Source organism: Trichogramma pretiosum, unplaced genomic scaffold (genome assembly GCF_000599845.2).
Source record: "Trichogramma pretiosum strain Unisexual culture from Peru unplaced genomic scaffold, Tpre_2.0 scaffold133, whole genome shotgun sequence".
Classification (NCBI taxonomy): Eukaryota; Metazoa; Arthropoda; class Insecta; order Hymenoptera; family Trichogrammatidae; genus Trichogramma; species Trichogramma pretiosum.
Window position 1 is genome coordinate 14,499 of NW_019640809.1, and position 24,035 is coordinate 38,533.

At 36.8% G+C, this 24,035-nt stretch overlaps 3 protein-coding genes across 3 annotated transcripts; all 3 read right to left on the minus strand.

The window, feature by feature from the left end:
• Positions 1 to 8,403: 8,403 nt before the first annotated feature.
• Positions 8,404 to 10,276, minus strand: LOC106653722 (zinc finger protein 112-like). The gene is made up of 4 exons (XM_023460884.1): positions 10,216 to 10,276; positions 10,026 to 10,140; positions 9,008 to 9,948; positions 8,404 to 8,923 (listed from the first exon to the last, which is right to left on the minus strand). Exons 1-4 carry the CDS (start codon positions 10,248 to 10,250, stop codon positions 8,509 to 8,511), a joined length of 1,506 nt encoding a protein of 501 aa, XP_023316652.1. The 5' UTR covers positions 10,251 to 10,276; the 3' UTR covers positions 8,404 to 8,508.
• A 9,389-nt stretch (positions 10,277 to 19,665) lies between these two features.
• LOC106653724 (zinc finger and BTB domain-containing protein 41-like) lies at positions 19,666 to 21,558 on the minus strand. The gene is made up of 3 exons (XM_014373260.1): positions 21,471 to 21,558; positions 21,281 to 21,395; positions 19,666 to 21,203 (listed from the first exon to the last, which is right to left on the minus strand). The coding sequence occupies exons 1-3, from the start codon at positions 21,503 to 21,505 to the stop codon at positions 19,992 to 19,994; spliced, it is 1,362 nt and encodes a 453-aa protein (XP_014228746.1). The 5' UTR covers positions 21,506 to 21,558; the 3' UTR covers positions 19,666 to 19,991.
• A 1,078-nt stretch (positions 21,559 to 22,636) lies between these two features.
• LOC111694112 (zinc finger protein draculin-like) lies at positions 22,637 to 24,035 on the minus strand. The gene is made up of 3 exons (XM_023460907.1): positions 23,949 to 24,035; positions 23,773 to 23,872; positions 22,637 to 23,704 (listed from the first exon to the last, which is right to left on the minus strand). The coding sequence occupies exons 1-3, from the start codon at positions 23,981 to 23,983 to the stop codon at positions 22,679 to 22,681; spliced, it is 1,161 nt and encodes a 386-aa protein (XP_023316675.1). The 5' UTR covers positions 23,984 to 24,035; the 3' UTR covers positions 22,637 to 22,678.

The window sequence follows — 24,035 nt, forward strand, 5'->3', positions numbered from 1 at the left end:
CTGTCGACTCTGTTGGTTTTTTTTTTGACGGCAGTCGCCGGTAATATTTTAAGCTTTTTTGCGACTTTTTATACTCATCAGCCTTTTTTTAAATCTTGCATTATTACCGGGCGACGGCGCAAGAGTACATATTTTATTTTATCTTAACGTAATTTTAGATTTTTTTTTTAGAGAGCCACGTGTATTTTTGATGTGAAACATCTATATTTTAATAACGATGAGAGTTATTGTTGACGATCGGTGATTTCAGATTTTAACGTTATAAACGAATCATGGTTGATTTATTTATTTTTAAGATTTACCATCATCGATAAGCAAAAAAAAAGAATGAATAAATCATTTGGGATATGGAAACGAAAGGAACAAATACATGCGTCTTTGATAATAATGTTATTACTAGATGATAGTTTTACAGCAATGATATAGAGAACTTTTTTGGAACTTTTTTAGAGCTTTTTCGATTCACAGATCTTATTTCATTACGATATTTTTTAAATGTCCTTGTGAACTTGGCAATGTAGCCGCCAAGCAGATGTGCCATACGGCTTTGTTAACCAGCGCGTATCGCCGAAAAAATTCTCTCGATAGGTTCTCGCTAAGCCCGATATACTTTAATATAGGCATGTGCTCTATTCATTTTTCGTCAGACAGAAATATTTTTTCTTCAAAAATTTTAAAGTCGTAAAACTTGAAATGCCTACAAAACGCTTCCGTGTCGTGCCAGGTACAGCTGGTGACTTTTCCTTTTGTAACTGTCAATGTTTTATGACTCTAAGCATCACGAGTTGTGATAGGTATGCAAAGCTTGACAATGCGAATATATAAAGAAATGGGAAACAAAATCTTACTCAAAAACTCTTAAACGAAATGTTTATTCAAATATTCTGTTTTTTGATAAGACGAGAATGATGAAGGGAAGATGTCAGTACAAACAAAAAGATTAAAATCGAGGAAAAATATAATAAATCAAAAGATGCGATTGCTCCTAGTAATATTTAATAAATAAAGATTACAATTAAATGAAAATTATTCATATATAATATTAAATAAATATTTAGGTAGAGTCAGTACAAGAAGTATTCAAAATTTTCAATAAGACTTTTATGTTTTATAAATGTTTACTCCCAACTCGATAGTTAACAAGAAAACAATTCATTTTTTTTAACATCGCAGAAAATGTTAGTATTTATTGTGTAAGTACAAAGAGAACACATTCGAAATTATATGGCAATTAATTGTTTTTGAATTATCACGATTTTGCTGGAGTAGGGAATTGTTCAACGCATTAACCAAAAATCGTGCAAACGATAGGCTTTAAAACGGCGAAATCCGAGTATTTTACCACATTTCTCCTAGTTATAGACTTGGGGAATTTCGGGCAAGTAACGCCGCAAAATAAAATCATTTTAATAATTTCATACGACATATTGTAAAACCAACACCATGCGTATTGTGCTAATTTTTTCTACCTTTTTGCTGAGTTTATTCAGTCACCAACGTGTTCATTCCTTAGCGAATAACGAATTGTCCGAAGAAATATTGGATGGATTCAGCCTTGGCCAAGAGGAATTTGACGAACTTGAAAAAAATGGTGATTTACATCAAAACCTGGTACTGCTCATAGCAAGCTCTAGAGCGAGAGAGGACTTTTTCAGTGATCACGCCTCCGAAACCATCGACTTGACCAGCAATTCAGTGATTCTGCCGCGTTTGATGCTGAATACTCGAACGAAAACCGAGTTTTTGGACTTTTCTATCGTGAACGAGGAAATCAAATCAGCCCAGCGTATACCAAGAATTTATTTTACCAGCAAGATTGTCAACTTGGTAAGTGCAGTAAAGCTGCTTCTTCTCGTTGATTTTCCCTCGTTCCATAAGCAGATCGACGCTCTCTTGGAAAAAGCCGCAGAATCCATCGAGGACGCAAAAAAATTTCTGGGCAGCATCGGTCTCATCGTCACTCAAGTACAGAACGAGCAGCAAATTCAAAAAGTTAAGGATCATTTGAAAAACCTGCTCAGCTCACCTAACAGATCGAACAAAATTGCCTCGATCATCGATGCGTTACACATCGAATACGAGGGAAAAGACGATTGGAATAGATTGGGATTCGTCGAGAGTCCAAGTGGTAGCTCTTTGAAGAGTTACAAAATGAAAGATCTGGAGCGCATGATCTACGAAACGATTCACTTTGCGAGTCTAGACGGCAATGATTTTATCTACGCGCCATGCCAGAATGAGCTGTCCATTTGCACCAGTCTGATCTACCCATTAAAGCGACATTTGTCCGAAAGTGTCAGAAAAATCGGGCAAGATATGATCCAATTTTATTTATCGGTTGAAAAGCAAAAGCATGACTTGAAAGAATTGTATTTCTACTTTTCACGCGTAAATAACAGTCTTTCCTCAGTGTTTATGCAACTATCGCGGAAAGGGATAAATTCTGGACAAATGATGGAACAAATCGTGAAATACTCAAGAGATGTAACGATCGATGTATCCAGCGAAAATCTCCAGTTATCCGTCAACTATGCGAAATATTTAGTTTTCCTCCAAAGACCCGATGTGTCATCAGACAATTCGTTAATTCTCAATCAATTACAGGCTGTAAAGGAGTACGTGGAATCATCAAAACAGTGGTACAAATTTATATTTAATTTAGATCGAAAATTTCTATCCGATTGGATAGTTCAGGAAGATATTAGTCCCTACAAAAATGCAACGTCGCAACTTCTAAAAGAAATAGAAGTGACCAAACATAATACAAATAATAACATTACCGAAAATTTAAATAACTTATTGAGCTCAATACCGGAAAGTTATTATGCCGCTGAGAGTCTCTTAGACGTAAAAGTAATTCATTTGGAATTGCCGAAATTAGAAGCATTAAAACAATTATTGTCTGCCAGGTTGATGCATAATGGTCCAAGCGTAAAGTGCGATACCAAATCCAAAAAATTAACAATTATCGGGTCGTTCATCAAATTGAGCGACGTACCCAAATCCAACTGCGACAATGTAAATTTCATAGAAATATTTGCTTTTAATACAATATTTTTTGATAACTCTACGGAAGTTGAGGGTAAAAATTTGCACTTAACGATCATAGCCCCATTTTGGGCTATAATCGAGCATAGGTCAATTTTAGGCCTATTCAGCATAAAAGAAGAAGCAAATTTCAGCGATTTATTCATAGGAGATGATGCACCGATTCATTTTCTGGGTATCGGCAGATTTTTTACGAGTACTTCCGATACCTACCGCAGATTCTTACCGAGTATTGATGATGATTTTTCACCAAGATCTTATGCTGACATCGACGAATTGGATTTGGAATTGTCATTATTAGTGGATGAGGATTTAACATCTATAAGGCTCTACCTATTTACTAAGAGTCCTGACAACTTTTCAGATACTGTAACGATCATTGGATTGGATGATTCGAAACCACAAATAATAGTCGAACTTCCAGGAGATGCGATCGTCGATATCAGTTACACTAATTCCAGCAAGACACGCAACTTGACCGATTTGAATAGCAAACGATGGGAATTACTGAAGCCAGCGACATTCGGTCATTCCATCAACAGCTACAAACGCTATCTCAGAGAATATCAGGTGGACAATATACGAGGGTCATTTTTGGAAGAATTCTCCAGGCTTTTAACTGATAATGAAGCTGTCATGGATTTTTATGACGTCGCGGGATTAATAGATGAATTCCAAGGACTCGAAGATCAATTCTGGCAGCTGAGCCCCAAGATGTCTCTATTGACAGCTTATCGATCCTTACTAAATCACATCTCGAAGTATGTAAAACGACTTGAAGATTTGAAGCAGCTGACCCAAGATAAAGTGAATGTGCTTCGGTACCTGTATACTGCTGCACTGAGTAAAATCGTCAATTTGGAAAATGATGTCAACTCTAATTTGGTTGTCGACTTAAATACCTTTTTTGAATCAATCAGAGACGACGTCGATGATTTACTAAAATTGAAAGATTCACAGATTATATATGGATATAAGAGGGATTACGTTCAAGAATTTGAGACGAAAATAAAAGAAGCTCAGCTTTACGTCACCGACGTCATAGCCCCAGAAATACATAACACTATTCAAAGATTGGACAAAAAAGTGCTCAAGTTGATTGATGAAACTGTCGCGCTTCAGAAAGTTGCCCGACAGAGAAAAGAGGAACTAATCGAGAAACAAAAAAGTTTAAATCGATCAATGATGTGGAGCGCATTATTCGGTATAGTAAAAATGGCGAGTACGGTCTTGACTTTCTTGGGTCCAATCGGAATGGCAGTAGGTGCGGGAATTAACGTAGTCACTTCTACGGCCGAATCTTTCCTCGACGATTCAGATGTCAATGAAAATGCTTTATACCAGTTGCCCGGAGCGGTGAAGCAATCACTGGAGCCACTGACAGATTATCTCAAAAACAAGAAGGATGTACTCGATAAAAAATTGGAAGATGCCCAAACTATGCTTAATGACTTTTCGAAACAAGAAAAGTTAGATCTCAAAGACGATTCAATTTCAAAGATCAAAAAAGAAATCAACGATGCTCGAGAGGAATTGCACAGAGAAATGGACAAAGGCAAGTCACTAGATGAAGCTTCCGTTGATAAAATGAATAACTTGTCGAAAAGGATTGAAGATTTATGCTCCGATCAGATAAAAGAATTGCAGGCAAAAAAGCCACGGGTTGAAAAAGTATTAAAAATAGTTGGCCGAGTTCGAAATACATTAAGCATTTTTCAGACATCGGTGACCACCGTCCAAAAAATTAGTTCGTATAAAAATAAAATTGATGTGGTTGGAAGCCAAATTAAAAGCGCAGATGAAGATATCCAAAAATTGAAGAGATATGAGAGCCAAATTTACAGCGTCATCGTTCCTGTTTGCAAAAAAATTCAAGACAGTGTCGATCAGGTGCAGGAGAAACTCAAAGGTAAATCGTCGGCAGGTCTCGTCGTCAGCCAGTGGCAGATCCAGAGCGTCTTGAAAAACGTTATGGAGCAGATCAAAGATATGACCAAAGGTTTCAAAGTGCAGGGAGAATTTTTAGGGATTTTCAAAAAGGTTGAAGAAGGTATAAACGTCATGGTGGAATTGTACAAAATCATGGACGAGTACCAATACAAGATCGGGCTCGGCAAGTTCATTGCCAACATCAACGCTCGTGGTTCCCAAGCAGTCGTTACGGGCAATAACAACCTCGACAAGGCAGTCAATGATTTGATGCTTGAGATCCAAAACAATGTTGTGATGCAGCATTATAAAGTAGCCACCAGTGCCGTTAAGCGCAACGTCTTTCCGTTTGCTCACGCCTTTTTCGGTTATTATAATTTACCAAATATTCTGAAGACTTCGAAACACAACGATGATATAATGACTTACTTTTCGAGCTTTCTTGACAAATTAAGAAATAAAATGTTGCAATACAAAGCCATAGTCTACGACCGCGATCAATTCGTGCTTCCAAATGTCGCTTTCCATGGCGAAGAAGGATGGTCGAAGCCATTCTATACGTGGAAACACAATGAGCACAAAAATAATATCAAAAAATTGTTGCACGGGCAGAAAGTGACGCTAAAAGCTGACATAGAGCACGGATTCGAAGGCAACGCCGTGAAATTCAATAAAATCGGTATCGACTTCACATCGCCAAATAAAACAGTCCAACTTAAATTACGCGAATTGTTGCAAGACTACAGAGTCATCATGATCCATTTGGGCCACTCATTTTACAGATGCGACAACAGAATATACATGATTCCGAATGCCAAGCAGACCATCGAATACTCGATGACTCAACATCGTGAAAGTCACGTCCCAGTTATCAAAAACATGGTTTATGAAAAAATAGCCAATAATACGCCTGTTCTTAGTCCGTATGCCACATGGCAGGTACAACTGATTCATCCCAGGAATCGGTTTCACGAGCTGTCGAAATACTCGAGCGAAATGATCGATTTGCTGCTCGTGGGTATGGGCCAATACGTCAAATTGAATCAGCCAGAATGGTGCAACGAACAGCTAGATAAATACTACGAACGGTCTGACAATTACGAACAGCTAGATAAATACTACGAACTATCTGACAATTACAAACAGCTAGATAAATACTACGAACTGTCTGAGAATTATGAAATCGACGACATCCACTTCGACTAAAAAATCTAGAGCTTGATGAAATTTCTTTAAAAACAATTTTTAAGAATAAATTATTTTGAAAAAAAGGAGAAGAAAGCTGTTCTACAAACATTTTATTGAAAATACTATGTTAAGGAGGTTCCCTCGGGTAACACGCTAGTCAATTGAGAGTTCGCGCAGTAACATGGGTTAAGTTAGCTGGCTTGTCGTCTGCTAGCCCTAAAACGAGCCGAAAAAGTCGTGTTTTCGCGTCTTTTATTAAAAAAATATTGAAAAAACAACAGGCTACCTCTACTTTGAGACACGGTTTTTGAAAGATAAGAACTTTCTCTACAATTTGTATATAATCATTCCTCTGCGAACTTTGATTTTTTTTCATAAATTGTAAATGTAGCTCAAAAGTTCATAAATTCCTATGTTGCCCATGTTAATTTTCGAAACTTTGATCGCGTTTTTCTCGAGATTTTGCCTGGCTTGGGCATATGAGGGTTATACCATTGGATTCGGGAGGTCAAAATCTATCGATATTGATATATGTACTTCTTGCGAACTTTGCAAGGGAACCTCCTTAAAGCAAATTTTCCTACGGTTTGTGGTAGAAGTAATTTTTTTGAGGTATTTTTTTTGTGCATTGATTTATTGAATAAAAATACTAATGTAATGAATAAATTGGTACATTCATTATGAAAATAAAACATATTCTTTTGTTTTGTAAGTTAATCAATACATAAACGCTTTTTTATTAAAGATCATATAATTTAAGAATAAGTCGACGTGCCAGTGCTGAAAGATGCCACTTCGCGTATTTTAGTATTTTAGCTTCCCCAAATTGACTTCGTTAATGAAAAAAAAACCACAAGACTTTTTTTCTGTGTTTATTTCGCAAAATTTCCAGGTGTTTCCATACTTTTACCCCGTATACATCGCTCACCGAAACTCTGGCTTCAAAGTAATAAAACATAGTGGCTCTTACTCATTTCTTTGTCTATCTATTGTGTACTTGCATCGTGGCCCTATAAGGTTATAACTCCGACCCCATCAGTAAAGAAATCAAATTAAATTACTTCTTTTTCCACCAGTAGTTCGCTCCGAGTTATGCAGTTTATGTCCCGCGATTTTATTGCGTATAACTGTATATGCGGTTAGTTTTCTTGATGTAGAAATCGTAAATTTGAAAACGAAGATATGACTCTAAATTTTGGAAGGGACACTTTTTCGCCAACGAAATATGTCTGATTTTTAATTTCGGTAAATAGTTTTCAATGAAATTGGAAAAGCTCGGCTATCGAGGACTTTAGGAAAGAGCCTATACACATTTTATAAAGGTAGAAAAAAAAGCAAATTACAGAGAAATTGATAATATAATTAATAAAAATTATTAATTCAGTCATCCGAAGAGATCCACACGCAACTGCAAATAAATTGGGCTTCATGTCTGTACATTCCAACCCGATTTGTACGTCGCCAAGTTCATTTTCGTGATTTTCGTCACATTCTTGAAGAAGCTCTTGGGTCTGAAAAAAAATAAAATTATTAGGAAAATTTTATTGATGATTATCGACACTTACTGAATTTTCTTGCCAAAGCCTTCCGTAATTAATATGTTGAATAACGGGTGTCGTGCCAATTATTTTATAATTGATTATATATTATTATCAATGAGAGGCTCATCACAAGGCTCTTTTATCACTAAGATTACATGATTATGTTTCAATATTTTTATATTTTGATACTCATGAAATAAAAATTACCTAACGGTAGGATTTAATACGTTGCTCGATTCCATCTCCTCGATGGAAATATCATTTGCGACTTACAATACTTACGTTACGAGTCGAAATAGAACTGAATTCAATAATATTTACTACTCTTGATATGTAAATTAAAAGTAATGGAAATGAAGCAACATTAGTTTCAACATTAAAGAAATTCGTTATTGATCTACCTCATGAATAACAATAATTTTTCTATAAATGATCACTAAGAAATGTTCCTAGCAACAACTATAATTCATTACACGTCCAATTATCGAATAATTTCACGTAAAAAAATGAAGAATAATTCGTGCTTAGGCGCATATCATTGTCACACAGAGTCGAGAGATGGTAAGTCTGTCCTCGTGGATGGACTCGACGCCACAAGCTTATCAAGGGGTCTGCAGCCTCGACCGGATCATCTGCCGAGGACTTTAGGAGAGAGCAACATTTTATATAGGTAGAAAAAAAACACATTACAGAGAAATTGATCATATAATTAATAAAAATTATTAATTCAGTCGTCTAAGGAGATCCACGTGATCGTACATTTGAATTTGTAACTTAATTGAACATAAACTTAATACATTTATTAGGTCTGATTGCGTGAGCGATGCGCCATATCGATGTGAGCTCTGAGATTTCTTTTCTGTCCAAATGTCTTGCCGCATGTCTCGCATGAATATACGATACCACTATGTGAGGATTTGACATGCTTACGGAGTTGAGTCTGATATTTAAATTTTTTTCCACAGAAATCACATGTGTGGGTGATTCCATTGTGCTCAGCATCGATATGGGCTTTCAGACTACTTTTCGCAGTAAATTTCTTTGTGCACATATCACATGCGAAGCCAATTCCATTGTGCACAGCGTCGATATGGTTTTGGAGATAATTCTTTGTTGTGAATGTCTTTTCACAAATATCGCATGCATGTCTGACACTATTATGAATCGAATCAATGTGTTTTTTTAGATAACCCTTATTTGAGAATGTCTTTTGGCAAATATAGCATGCATGACGGACTTGTTTGTGCACGAAATCAATGTGTTTTTTTAGATAACCCTTGCGTGGGAATGTCTTTTGGCAAATACCGCATGCATGTCTGACACCATTATGCACCGAATCGACGTGAGTTTTGACATAACCCTTTTCTGAAAATGTCTTTTGACATTTATTGCAAGAATACGTAATTTTATGATGTATCGATTCGACGTGGGTTTTGAGATAACTCTTGTGTGAGAATTTCTTTGGGCATTTATCGCACGGATATTTGACACCATTGTGCATCGAATCGATGTGATTTCTGAGACTTTTCTTCTCTGAGAACGTATTTTGGCATATGTCGCATGCATGTCTTATTTTACGATGCACCGAATCGATGTGGGTTTTTAGATAACCCTTATCTGAGAATGTCTTTTGGCATATATCGCATTCATATCTGACACTATTATGCACCGACTCGATGTGCTTTCTGAGATTACTCCTGTTTGAGAATGTCTTTTGACATACATCACATGGATGCATAATTTTATAATGCACCGAATCGATGTGATTTCTGAGACTTTTCTTCTCTGAGAACGTATTTTGGCATATATCGCATGCATGTCTTATTTTACGATGCACCAAGTTGATGTGCCTATTGAGATGACCTATTCGTTTGAACACTTTTCCGCAAATACCACATGAAGGTATGATATTGCCATTACGGGCTGATTCAGTCTGAGTTTTTAGCCTATGATTATAGTTAATCTCTTTTGAAACACTTCCTGTTTCATTTTTCTCGCAGAGTCCATAACCTAACTTCAAATCACTTTCTTTTTCGCTAAAAATTTCTTTCTTCACTGTCCCAACAGTTTCTGATTTAATTGTGCTTCCAGTTTTATAATCATCACTATACTGTCCGTGATTTGGAGAGAAATATTCAATTTTCGCCAATAAATTGGGCTTCATGTCTGTACATTCCAATTCGATTTGGATGTCGTCAAGTTCATTTTCATGATTTTTGTCAATTTCTCCAAGCATTTGGCCCTGAAAAAATTTAAATTATGAGAAAAGTTTTATGAAAAGTTTTATCGTGATAGTTGCACATAATTATCAACACATACTACATTTTCTCGCCAAAACCTTTCGTATTTAACATTTTGAGTAACGGGTGTAGGGTCAAATATTTTGTAATCATTATCATCATTGCAAGATTCATCAAGAGGCTCATCTTTCACTCTGAAATAGATTAAGTAAGATTAACTATTTTATTATGATAATTTCGTAATATAATTTTTATAAAAGAAAAATTACCTAACGGTAGGATTTAATACATTGCTCGGTTCCATCTTACTCGTTGGAAATCTGATTTGCGACTGACTCTTTCAATACTAACATTACGGGTCGAAGTAGTTTTAACTCAGTTTAATAATATTTACGAATCGTGATGTGGGAATTGAAACTAATCGAAATGAATCAACATTAGTTTCATAACATTGGACAAATTACGTTAGCGATGTAACTCATGAATAAACATCATTTCCCTATAAATAATATTTTATTTTCAAAGAAATTAAAAAAATATGAAAACGAGTTCATTGGAATAATTTCACGTAAAAAAGGAAGGAAGGATAATTCGTTAGTGTAAGAGATGGATTGGATGAGTTGATCATGGAATTGGCATTACGGTTCTTTATACTCCGAGTCACATCTTTAAGAAAGCCGAATACTACCTAATAAGCTGACAAATTTAGCTCGGCAACAATACGTTCCAAGTTCGGTGCAGCAGAGAGATCGAATCTCACAAGATTTGCCACAGGACGTTACTTTGCCGCTCATACCTCTGGCTATTTCCAGAGAGCCTGAATTAGACTCTCTTCCTCCGAGTCGCAAGCAGAGGCTGTAATGATAGTAATTCGCGTACGACCGATGGTGATAATAACGAAATTTGGGAGTTCCTTTTCGAAGAACCATGGGGACAATCCAACGCGGCGGTGAAAGAACTTGAAGGAGAATATATATGCCTTTAGTTAGGTCACCGGCTTTGCACCGAGAGATCGTATCATAACGAGAGAGTCGAGTCTGATCGCGACGATGTTTAATAAATTTGAGCAAAATATAATTCTCACAATAGTGGAGAGATAGCAAGTAACATCGAGTACGAAAGAACATCCGTAAAATTTGTTGAGGCTACCACTTCTCAAAAATAAAGAAACGAACGATATTATAAGATAAGTGCAGTCCTCTCGATTTCGGCAACTTTCCCTGCATTCGAAGTGTTACGTGGACGTTATTTATAACAGCGAAGTAACATAAATTTTTCATGGAATTAATAAAAATTATTAATTGAGTCGTCTGAAGAGATACAGTTGATCTAACATTTGAATTTGTAACTTAATTCAACATAAATTTTAAACAATTATTATCCCATACTGAGTGAGCAATGCGCCACATCGATGTATGCTTTGAGACAATTTATTATGTCAAACGAGATCAGATTGACATTTATATTTCTTTCGCAGAAATCACATGCAAGTCTGACACCATTATGCACAAAATCATGGTTGATTTATTATTATTTGTAAGATTTGAACAATTATTTTCAACATCTTTGATATTAATGTTATTACTATCATTTATAGTTTTACAGCGATGATATAAAGAGAAATTTCTTAGCATTCATAATCTTGTAGATTATTTGGAGCTTTTCTGCAGCTTTTTCAATTCACAGATCTTATGTTATTATAATATTTTTACTGTCCTTGTGAATTCGTCAGTGTAGCTGCCAAGCAAATATGTCATGAATCTTTGTTACTTAGCTGCCCGAGGATCGTCTCGGAGCACCTGATTGGCACCCGATGGCGCGTCAGTACTTCATGATCGTCAGGACGTCGTCTCGTTTCAGTTGGTATCCTCTTTTTTCGAGACTTTCGACCACGTCCGTAGCACCGGAAGCTCGGTAAAATGTCCTGAACGTATCGTCGTCGTCTTCCCAGAAAAATCTCGGCTCAAAGTAACTCTTATCGGGGAAAACGAAGTTGGACAGATCGGCCCAACAATCCAAGAGTACATCAAATTGCAGAGGTGTACGGTCCAAATTATCCCGCGCATCGTGCCGCACCTCTTGGCGCTTCTTGTCGCAGATCTCTCGAGGAACTGCTCCACCGCCCAATCGTCGCTGTGCCTCGTGGGCGCTTCACTTTTTCTACGTCGACTTTTCCAAGTTGCTCCTCGTCTTCGGAACCCGTCGAGCACCAGAGAACGAAGCATTCATCGTCGCTGGGCGAGGACATAATGCTTCTGAAATAAAATAGTTTTCCACGAAAATCTCGTGCTGCGATAGATCCGCGATCTTCCTCGGTTCGCGAGCTATTCTAGACAGCTGAACATGTTCAGGAGTGAAAGCAATTACTACAATTGATTGTAACGCCCGCTTCTTTGTGTCAAGTATTAAAGTTTTTTTTTTAATTCGAGTTCACCATTGATACAGTATTAGTTCTAAGTAATTCCTGTTTTACTGTATTATTATTATTTCTAATTATTCAGTTTTAGATTAAATAACAGTTTTTTCAGTTATTACAATTTTATAATTTTAACTTGAATATTATTTTCATTTACTTTATTTTATTATAAATTGTCAATGTAATCATTGAATTATGTAGATGTTTAATTTACTGATAATTGTATCTAACTCTCGAAACAAAAAAAGTGAAGGCTATTCGTTTATTGTTCTTTCAATTGGAGATTTAAATTTTTGTTGATTCTTTGAATTTGACCGTATAAGATGTAGTAGGTAGCTTTCTTCATTCTAAAACGATTCAGATAGATGATATTTGAAGTGTTTGGTAGCCTACGTGCAAGTTCCGCTTCAGAGCTGTAAATAATCTTTCCAGTCGAGTCTTCAAGCATAATATTATGAACTCGGTAAATAATATAATCTAAGCCCCGATGTACTTCGATAAGCATGTGCTCTTTTCACTTTCTGTCGAACTAAAAAATTTTTTTTTCAAGTTTTAAAGTCGTAAAACTTACGATGCCTGCAAAACACGTTTTATGCCAGATGCGCTAGCGACTTCTACTTCTCTATAACTGTCAAATTTTTATGACTCAAAGTATCACGAGTTTTGATAGGTGTACTGTCGAAGCTCGACATTTTGAATCATGATAATTCGATTTTTTCGTATAGATTCATGATCATCCATATTTTAGCGGCAGATCGATTTATCTACGTTCTGATTCAATTATTATTAATGAAATTGACTAGTAATAGATTACATTTGTTTACCTTTCTACTTTTTTTTATCAGACAGAAGTATTATTTCTTTCGATCTAGTCCGAAAGTTTTAAAATCGTAAAACTTACATAATGCTTAAAAAACGCTCACGTATCTTGTCAAATATTCCGCGTAAAAATAGTATATTTCTCAACGGGTGCACATATGGTTTTTTAGCAAAACGAGGGATTATAGCACGAGCCGAAGGCGAGTGCTGTAACGAGTTGTGTTAAATAGAGATAGTTATAGATTACTCATTAACGTACTCCTATCATTTCAAGACCTTGTATAGAAACACGTTTGAAGGTGAAGAGTCACCTTAAAGTACTTCCAAATAAACAATCGAGAAAACTGCTATGCCTGTTTGAAAAAAAATATATTTTACTTTTTTAGTCTAATACTGTAAATAGTAATATAAAATCATAATATCATATTAGCCCTAAAATATTTCTCACATTACATTAGTGATCAAAGCTGTCTTACGCCGTAGCTCAGAAATGAGAGACATCTTTTCCACTAATTTCAAGCAATAAGATGGAATATTTTAAAGTATTAAATTCTTCTAAAATATTCCTTACAGTTACGAAGCTGATGACAATAAAGGAAAATGTACAAAAAAAATGTATTCAAAATCATATGGCAATAAATTGTTTTCAAATTATCACGATCTGTTGGAGCAGGAAAATTTTTAGGCACAATATACGTCATTGCTTTGTGTACTAAAAAAGTTTAAAATTATTACTTTTGCGTGCAACATGTGCACTTTTTCGCTTTAAAACGCCGAAATCCGGATTTTTTCCCATATTTCTCCTAATTATCGACTAGGGGAATTTCAGGCAAGTAACGCTACAAAAGAAAGTTTAATTTTAATTTTCTACGACGTAAAGGTCTTTACCATGCGTATTGGGCTAATTTTTTCTACATTGTTGCTGAGTTTATTCAGTCACCAACGTGTACATTCCTTAAAGGATGACGAATTGCCTGAAGAAATATTGGATAGATTTATCCTGGGCCAAGAGGAATTCGACGATTTTGAAAAGGATGTTGGTTTACCTGGTCAAGATCTGGTACTCCTCGTGGGAAGCTCCAAAGCGAGGGAGGACTTTATCAGTGATCGCGCCTCTGAATTCGTTGACTTGACCCCCAAAGCAACAATTTTGCCGCACTTGATGCTGAATACTCGTACGAAAACTCAATTTTTGGACTTCTCCATTGTAAACGAGGAAATCGAATCGACGCAACGCATACCAAGAATTTATTTTACCAGCAAGATTGTCAACTTGGTAAGTGCAGTAAAGCTGCTTCTACTCGTTGATTTTCCCTCGTTCCATAAGCAGATCGACACTCTCTTGGAAAAAGCCGCAGAATCCATCGAGGATGCCAATAAATTTCTGGGCAGCATCGGTCTCATCGTCACGCAAGTACAGAACGAGCAGCAAATTCAAAAAGTTAAGGATCATTTGAAAAACCTGCTCAGCTCACCTAACAGATCGAACAAAATTGCCTCGATCATCGATGCGTTACACATCGAATACGAGGGAAAGGACGATTGGAATGGATTGGGATTCATCGAGAGTCCAAGTGGTAGCTCTTTGGAGAGTTACAAAATGAAAGATCTGGAGCGCATGATCTACGAAACGATTCACTTTGCGAGTCTAGATGGCAATGATTTTATCTACGCGCCATGCCACGACGAGCCGAGCATTTGCGACAGTCTGATCGATCTACTGAGACGAAAATTATCCGAAGGATACGGACAGATCGGACGAGATATGATCGTTACTCACGCAGCGGTCGAAGAACAAGAGCCCGACTTGAAAAAATTATTTTTCTACTTCCAGCGTGCAGATAAAATATATAACCATATTTATATAGGACTAGCGAACGAAGCGATGAATGCCGAAGAAGCGATTAAATTCGTCGTCGAAAACTTAAGAAAATTAAGCGTCGATGTGCCTCGTGAAAGTCTCGAATTATTTGTCAACCGCGCAAAGTACTTGGTTTTCTTCGAAGGAACCGATGTGCCAGTAAATATGACGTCGATTATCGAAAAATTAATGCCTGCGCAGGAGTACGTGCATCCATCGTACGAATGGTATGAATTCTTATTTTATTTAGATCAAGAATTTTTGTCCGATTGGATAATACAGAAAGATATTAGTCGATACGAAGTGGTAAAGTCGAAACTACTCGTGGACATAGAAACGGCCAAGCGCAATAAAAAGAATAACATCAGCGGAAGTTTGGTAAACTTCTTGAATGCAATACATGGAAACCATACCCTCAATATCAAAGACTTGAAATATAATAACTTGGAAGTACCGAAATTGAAGGCGTTACAAAAATTATTATCTGCAACGTTGATGCACAATAACACGAGAATAGAGTGCGATGAAAAATCCGAAAAATTAACAATCATCGGTTCGTACATCAGTACGTCACATGTACGTCGTATGTGGAGCGAAGAATCCGAATGCAGCCAGGCAAATTTCATTGAAATATTCGCTTTTAATAAAATATTTTTTGATGAAAGTTTTGACACAATGAAAGATGTACATTGGACGATCGTAGCCCCAATTTGGGATTTGGTCAATCGTAATGTGTGGATCCAAATGCTTCACAAAAGTAATTTTCTTGGTATTGGCAGATTCTTCGCGAGTTCTCTTAATGACAGGGACAGATTCTTGCACAGTTTTGGTAATGACTACGCCGATGACCACGGCAGATTCGCATCAACGCATCATAATGATGTCAGCAGTTTAATACAGATCGCCCAAAATTCGAAAGGCCTTGCATCGGAAAAAGACGACGCAGGTACTGTAACGATCATTGGATTGGAGACATCGAAACCAAACGTACATGTCCATCCTTCGTACAGATTGATGGTCGATATTATTGTGGGTAGTTCGAGTAATGCACGCAACTTGACCGATTTGAATAGCAAACGATGGGAATTACTGAAGCCAGCGACGTTCGGTCATTCCATCAACAGCTATAAACGTTATCTCAGAGAACATCAGGTGGACAATATGCGAGGGTCATTTTTGGAAAAATTCTCCAGGCTTTTAGCCGATAGTGAAGCTGTCGTCGATTTTTATGACGTCTCAGGATTAATAGATGAATTCCGAGGACTCGAGGATCAATTCTGGAAGATGAGCCCCAAGATGTCGCTATTAGCTTATCGATTCTTGATAGATCACATCTCAAAGTACGTAAAACGGCTTGAGGATTTGAAGGAGCTGTCACGAGACAAAGTCATTGTGCTTCGGTACCTGTACACTGCTGCACTGAGTAAGATCGTGAATTTGGAAAATAATGCCGGCTCTAATTTGGTTGTTGACTTGGATAACTTTTTGGATTCGATCAAGCGCGACGTCGACTTTCAAGTACAGTTAAAAAATGCCCAGACTATCCATGGATACAAAAAGAATTATCTGCAAGAATTCGAGGTAAAAACTAAAGACGCTCAGCATTACTTGACCGACGTCGTAATACCGGAAATCTCAAGCACTACTACGGAGTTGGACAAAACAGTGGACGACTTGGTCGATGAAGTTGTTCGTCTTCAGGAGGCTGCTTACCACAAAAAGGAGGAATTGATCAAGAAAAAAGAAAAGTTGAAAAAACAGATGATTATGAACGGAGTATTCGGTGTAATCAAAATGGCGGGTTTATTTTTGAATTTCTTGGGTCCACTCGGAACGGCAGTAAGTACGGGCATTGTCGGAGTTACTTCTATGTCCGAATCTGTGCTTGTCGATTCTGTAGATGTCGATGAAACTGTTTTGCTCCATTTACCAGCTGTGCTTAAGAAATCTCTGGAGCCAATGGCAAAGTATTTTAAGGACAAAAAAGAGCTACTCCAACAACAACTGCTTGATGCCAATGCTACGTTGTTCAAATTATCGGAAGAAAAAAGAGTCGATTTGAAAGACATTCATAAAAAAATCATAGATCATCTAAAGGCATTGAAGAATGAAAAAAACAAAGGCGAGACATTAGATTCAGCTTCCGTTGATAGAATAAATTCCTTGAGAAATGAGATTAAAGAGTTATGCTTGGAAAAGAGTGAAGAATTGAAGAAAAAATTGGTTGAACAAGATTTGAATGCGGTTGACAAAATGAATATAGTTACCAAAATTCAGAGTGTATTGAGCATTGCTGACACTTCCATTAACACCTATAGGGCGATTACGGATAAACAGCAGAAAATCACAGCGGTCGGAATCGCCATTCAAAATGTCTCTAAAGAAATCAATCAACTGCAGCGATACGAGCGCCAAGTTTACAGTATCATCGTTCCCTTATGCAAAGAGGTCCAAGCCAGTGTCGACGAGGCGCGGGAACAGCTCGAAGGCAAATCATCGGCGGGTCTCGTCGTCGGCCGGTGGCAGATCCAGAGCTCCTTGACAGGCATCGCGAGGCATATCAAAGAAATGACCAACGGTTTCGAAGTGCAGCCAAAAATCATGCAAATCTTCACCAAAGTTTCGGATGGCATAGACGTCATGGTGGAATTGTTCAAAATCATGGACGAGTACCAATACAAGATCGGGCTCGGCAGATTCATCGCCAACATCAACGCCCATCCGGCCAAGCCAGTCGTTACGGGCAATAACGAGATCGACGTGGCGGTCAATGATTTGATGCTCGTGATCCAAAACAATGTGGTGATGCAGCATTACAAAGTGGCCACCGGTGCCGTCAAGCGCAACGTCTTTCCGTTCGCTCGGGCCTTTTTCGGCTATTACGACTTGCCGCAGAATCTGACGACCAACAACGACACCAACGAGACAGCGAGCTACGTCTCGAACCAACTTGGCCAATTGAAAAACGAACTGTTGAAATCCAACTCCGTGATCTACGACCACGATCAATTCGTGCATCAAAATATCGCTTTCGATGGTACGGAAGGACAGACGGAGCCATTCTACGCGTGGAAGCACGACGAGCACAAGACTAATATCGAGAAATTGTTGCACGGGCAGAAAGTGACGCTAAAAGCTGATATCAGGCACGGATTCGAAGGCAACGCCGTAAAATTCAACAAAATCGGTATCGACTTTACATCGCCGAATAAAACAGTCCAACTTGAATTACGCGAATCGTTGCGAGACTACAGCCTCACCCTGATCCATTTGGGTCGCTCGTTGTACAGATGCGACGACCGGGTGTACACGATTCCAAGCGTCAGCGAGACCATCAAATACTCGATGGCCGAACATCGCGAGAGTCACGCGCCAGCTACCACCAACATGATTTACGATAAAATAGCCGTCAATAAGCCCGTACTCAGTCCCTACGCCACATGGCAGATACAGCTGAATCATCCCAGGAATCGGTTTCACGAGCTGTCGAGATACTCGAGCGAAATGGTCGATTTGCTGCTCGTGGGTATGGGCCAGTACGTCGACGCGAAACTGCCGGAATGGTGCAACGATCAGCTCGACCAATACTACGTACGGGCTGACAATTATTAAATGGACGGCATCGAATTTGACGAAAAAATCTTGAGCTTGATTCAGAAACTGTGCAATAATTGATCGATTTATGGTTTAGTTTGGAACTGATACTGAATCCGGATCTTAATGAAATATTTCTAAAATGTTGCAAACGATAGTATATTTTTCATGGTGCAGTTATGATTCGTTATAAAACTATATTTGCACCGGTTCAAAATACTATTTTTGCTCGCGACAGCCTAAACGTAGCGGCAAAGTGAAAAAAGAGACAGAAAAATGAATTTTTTGATTTACCGTTTTTGCGTAAACATTACTTGTTTAAAAAAAGTATATATATTATTTTGTAAAGAATCGAAGAGTCGAAGATTAATTGAAGAGAAAACGTTACTATGTTTTTATCAATCGTGGCCAATTCTTAAATATATCGTGAAAATTACTATGTTAGAGCAAATTTAACTATACGATTTGTCATACTAATATAAGACTACTGCAATGGATAAATTATTATACATAAAGTACAAAAAATAAAAAATTATTATTTGTTATAGTCGTTAATCAATGTATAAACACTTTTTTATTACAGATCATATAATTTAAAAATTACATCAATAAATTCTTTTTATTTATTATTCTATAATCCAGCCTTCAAGAGGTAACAGAACTTAAAAATGGTAAAATGTCGATGCTCTTCAGTAATGAGGTTTCTATCATCTCTTTTTATTGATTCAAGTGTACATTATAAAAATTTTCGCTCGCACTCGATTGCTGTTTCACTCGTAGTTCGCCTTAGTGCGTGAGCGCTCCCTTGGCAATCGGCGTAAACATCGTTGCAGTTTGCATTGCTACTAACAAGTACGTGTACTATTGTTGATGCAGCTGATTTTTTCGGTCGAAATCGAATCGAATTTTTAAATCCAAAGACGGAGAAACGACTCTGAATTTTACAAAAGGCATCCTTCCATAAATGAGATTGTTTAATTTTTTAGTTCGGTACTTTTTGGTAAATTTGAGAAAATTTGTTTAACTCGGCTGAAAGGATAACTTTATAAAAAAAACTCTTGAAAATTGTTTTGAAATGAATTTGAATTATCAGTATAAAATACTGAAATGGGTGTGACATGAAAAGAAAAAAAGGACACTTTTTTTTATCAAAAAAATTTATATAGAACCGGTTTGATATATGATATTCAGTAAAGTCGTCAGTGTCATATTGTGAACCATCGGTACAGATTATCAGAAGAGTAGAGAATTTGATAAGAACTAAGACTCAAAGCCAAATTATAAAGCTAAGGGATACATCGATTTATTGTTTGAGAAACATGTTCTGGCTCTTTTTATATTAAAATGTATTGTTTTTATAGTATTTTCGATACATTTATTAGGTCACATTGCGTAAGCGATGCGCCGCATCGATGAGCTCTGAGATTTTTTTTCTGTCCAAATGTCTTACCGCATGTCTCGCATGAATGTATGATATCACTATGCGACGATTTGACATGCTTACGGAGTTGAGTTTGATATTTAAATTTTTTTACACAGAAATCACATGCGTGGGTGATTCCATTGTGATCCGCATCGATATGGGCTTTAAGACTATTTTTCGCAGTAAATTTCTTTGTGCACATATCACATGCGAAGCCGATTCCATTGTGCACAGCATCGATATGGTTTTGGAGATAATACTTTGATGTGAACTTCATTTCGCAAATATCGCATGCATGTCTGACACTATTATGCATCGCATCGATGTGAGTTTTGAGATTACTTTTTTGTGAGAATGTCTTCCCACAAATGTCACACGCATTAGGGAAACCATTATGCTCCGAAACGATGTGCTTTTTGAGATAACCCTTTCCTGAAAATGTCTTTTGACATTTATCACATGGATGCGCGATTTTATGATGTATCGATTCGATGTGAGTATTGAGATTACTTTTGTGTGCGAATGTCTTTCCACAAATGTCACAAGTATGTCCGACTCGCTTGTGCATCCAATTGATGTGTTTTTTTAGATAACCCTTACCTGAGAATGTCTTTGGGCATTTATTACATGCATGTTGGACTTGATTGTGCACGAAATCAATGTGCTTTTTGAGATAACTCTTGTCTGAGAATGTCTTTGGGCATTTATCGCATGCATGCCGGACACCATTATGCACCGAATCTATGTGCCTATTGAGATCACATTTTTTTAAGAATGTCTTTTGGCATATATCGCATGCATGATTGATACCACTTTGCACTATACCCACATGTGCTTTGAGACTCCTCTTATAGTTCGACTCTTTTGAAACACTTCTTGTTTCATTTTGCTCGCTAAGTCCACGTCCGAAATTCAAATCAGTTTCTTCTTTACCAAAAACTTCTTTCTTTACTGTCCCAACAGTTTCTAATTTAATTTTGCTTCCAGTTTTATACTCGTCACTATTCGGCCATTGATTTGAAGAATAATCTTCAATTTTCACAACTGCCAATAAATTGGGCTTCATGTCTGTACATTCCAATTCGATTTGGATGTTGTCATATTCATTTTCATGATTTTTGTCAATTTCTTGAAGCATTTGGCCCTGAAAAAATTTAAATTATGAGAAAAGTTTCATGAAAAGTTTTATCGTTATAGTTGCATATAATTATCAACACATACTGAATTTTCTCGCCAAAAACTTTCGTATTTAACATTATGAGTAACGGGTGTAGTGTCAATTATTTTGTAATCATTATCATCGTTGAAAGGTTCATCAAGAGGCTCATGTTTAACTCTGAAATAAATTTAGTTAGCTTAATTATTTTAGTATAAGAGTTTCGTAACATAATTTTTATAAAATAAAAATTACCTAACGGTAGGATTTAATACATTACTCGATTCCATCTTACTCGTTGGAAATCTGATTTGCGACTTACTCTTTCAATACCTACGTTACGAGTCGAAATAGCTCAAACTCAGTTTGATAATATTTACGAATCGCGATGTGGGAATTGAAACTAATCGAAATGAATCAACATTAGTTTCATAACATTGGACAAATTACTTGGCTAATAAATGACTTCGGCAGTCTTTGCCGAAAAACGGAAATATAATGTGTTTTTAACTCATTTTATTTTCCCATACTGCCTAAACGGATCATTTGGAGAATGCTAAAAAATCCCTAATTTTGGACAAATTACGTTAGCGATGTAACTCATGAATAAACATCATTTCCCTATAAATAATATTTTATTTTCAAAGAAATTAAAAAAATATGAAAACGAGTTCATTGGAATAATTTCACGTAAAAAAGGAAGGAAGGATAATTCGTTAGTGTAAGAGATGGATTCGATGAGTTGATCATGGAATTGGAATTACGGTTCTTTATTCTCCGAGTCACATCCTTTAAAAAAGCTAAATACTACCTCACAAGCTGACAAATTTAGCCCGGCAGTAATACTTTCGACGTTCGGAGCAGCCGAGAGGTTGAATCTCACAAGATTTGCCACAGTACATTACTTTGCAGCTCATACCTCTGGCTATTTTCAGAGAACCTGAATTAGACTCTCCTCCGAGGAGTCTCAAGCAGAGGCTGTAATGATAGTAATTCGCGTACGACCGATGGTGATAATAACGAAATTTGGGAGTTCCTTTCCGAAGCACCACGGGGACGACCCAACTTGACGTTGAAAAAGCTCGAAGAAGACTTATAAGCCTTTGTTTAGGCCACCGGCTTTGCACCGAGACATCGTACCATAGCGAGAGAGTCGAGTCTGATCGCGACGATGTTTAATAAATTTGAGCAAAATATAATTCTCACGATAGTGGAGAGATAGCAAGTAACATCGAGTACGAAAGAACATTCATAAAACTTATAGTGGCCGCAACTTCTCAAAAATAAAGAAATTGCATTGGAAGTGTTACGTGGACGTTTTTTATATCTTTCCATATGTAACAGTGAAGTAACATAAATTCTTCATAGAATTAATAAAAATTATTAATTGAGTCGTCTGAAGAGATACACTTGATCTTACATTTTGATTTGTAACTTAATTCAACATAAATTTTAAACATTTATTAGGTCATATTGAGCGAGCGATGCGCCATATCGATGTGGGCTCTGAGATTTCTTTTCTGTCTAAATGTCTTGCCGCATGTCTTGCATGAATAAGTGGTACCATTATGAGACAATCTGTTATGTCTAGCGAGACTATTTCGATATTTAAATTTTCTTTTACAAATATCACATGTATGGGTGATTACACTGTGCTCCGCATCCATATGCTTTTTGAGATTACTTTTGTCTAAGTATGTCTTTTGGCATTTATCACATGCGTGGGTGATTCCATTTTGTAGCGCGTCCATATGCGTTTTGAGACTACTCTTGTCTGAGAATGTCTTTTGGAATATATCGCATGGATGCATGATTTTACGATGTAACGAATCGATGTGTCTTTGGAGATGACCCTTATATCTGAATGATTTCCCACATTCATCACATCGATACCTTATTTTACGATGCACCGAATCGATGTGCCTTCTGAGATTACCCTTGTCTGAGAATTTCTTTGGGCATTTATCGCACGCATGTCTGACTTCATTATGCACCGAATCGATGTGATTTCTGAGACTTTTCTTCTCTGAGAACGTATTTTGGCATATGTTGCATGCATGCCTTATTTTACGATGCACCGAATTCATGTGTCTTTGGAGATCACACTTATATTTGAATGATTTTCCGCAAATATCACAATCATGTGTGATTTTATTATGCGTAGTATCATTGTGAGTTTTGAGCCTATTTTCATTGTTCAGCTCTTTTGAAACAGTTCCTTGTTTATTTTGCTCGCTGAGTCCACGCCCGAAATTCAAATCAGTTCCTTCTTTACAAAAAACTTCTTTCTTCATTGCTCCGACAGTTTCAAGTTTTATTTTGCTTCCGTTTTTATAAACATCGCTATCCTGCCATTGATTTGGAGAATGATCTTCAATTTTCGCAACTAATAATAAATTAGGCTTGATGTCGGTACATTCCATTTCGATTTCCAGGTCGTCAAGTTCATTTTCCTGATTTTCGTCATATTCTTGAAAAAGCTCTTGGGTCTGAAAAAATTAAAATTATTATAAGAAAGTGACATTAATGATAGTCAAACGTAATTATTAACACTTACTGAATTTTCTTGCCGAAACATCTCGCATTTAATATTTTGAGTGACGGGTATCGTGTCAATTATTTTGTAATCATTATCATCAAGTGGCTCATTTTTCACTCTGAAATACATTTGATAAAATTACATGATTATGTTTCAACATTTTTATAAATTTAAACTCATAAAATAAACATTACCTAACAGCAGTATTGAATACGTTGCTCGATTCCATCTTACTCGTTAGAAATGTTATTTGCGACTTACTCTGTCAATACTAACGTTAC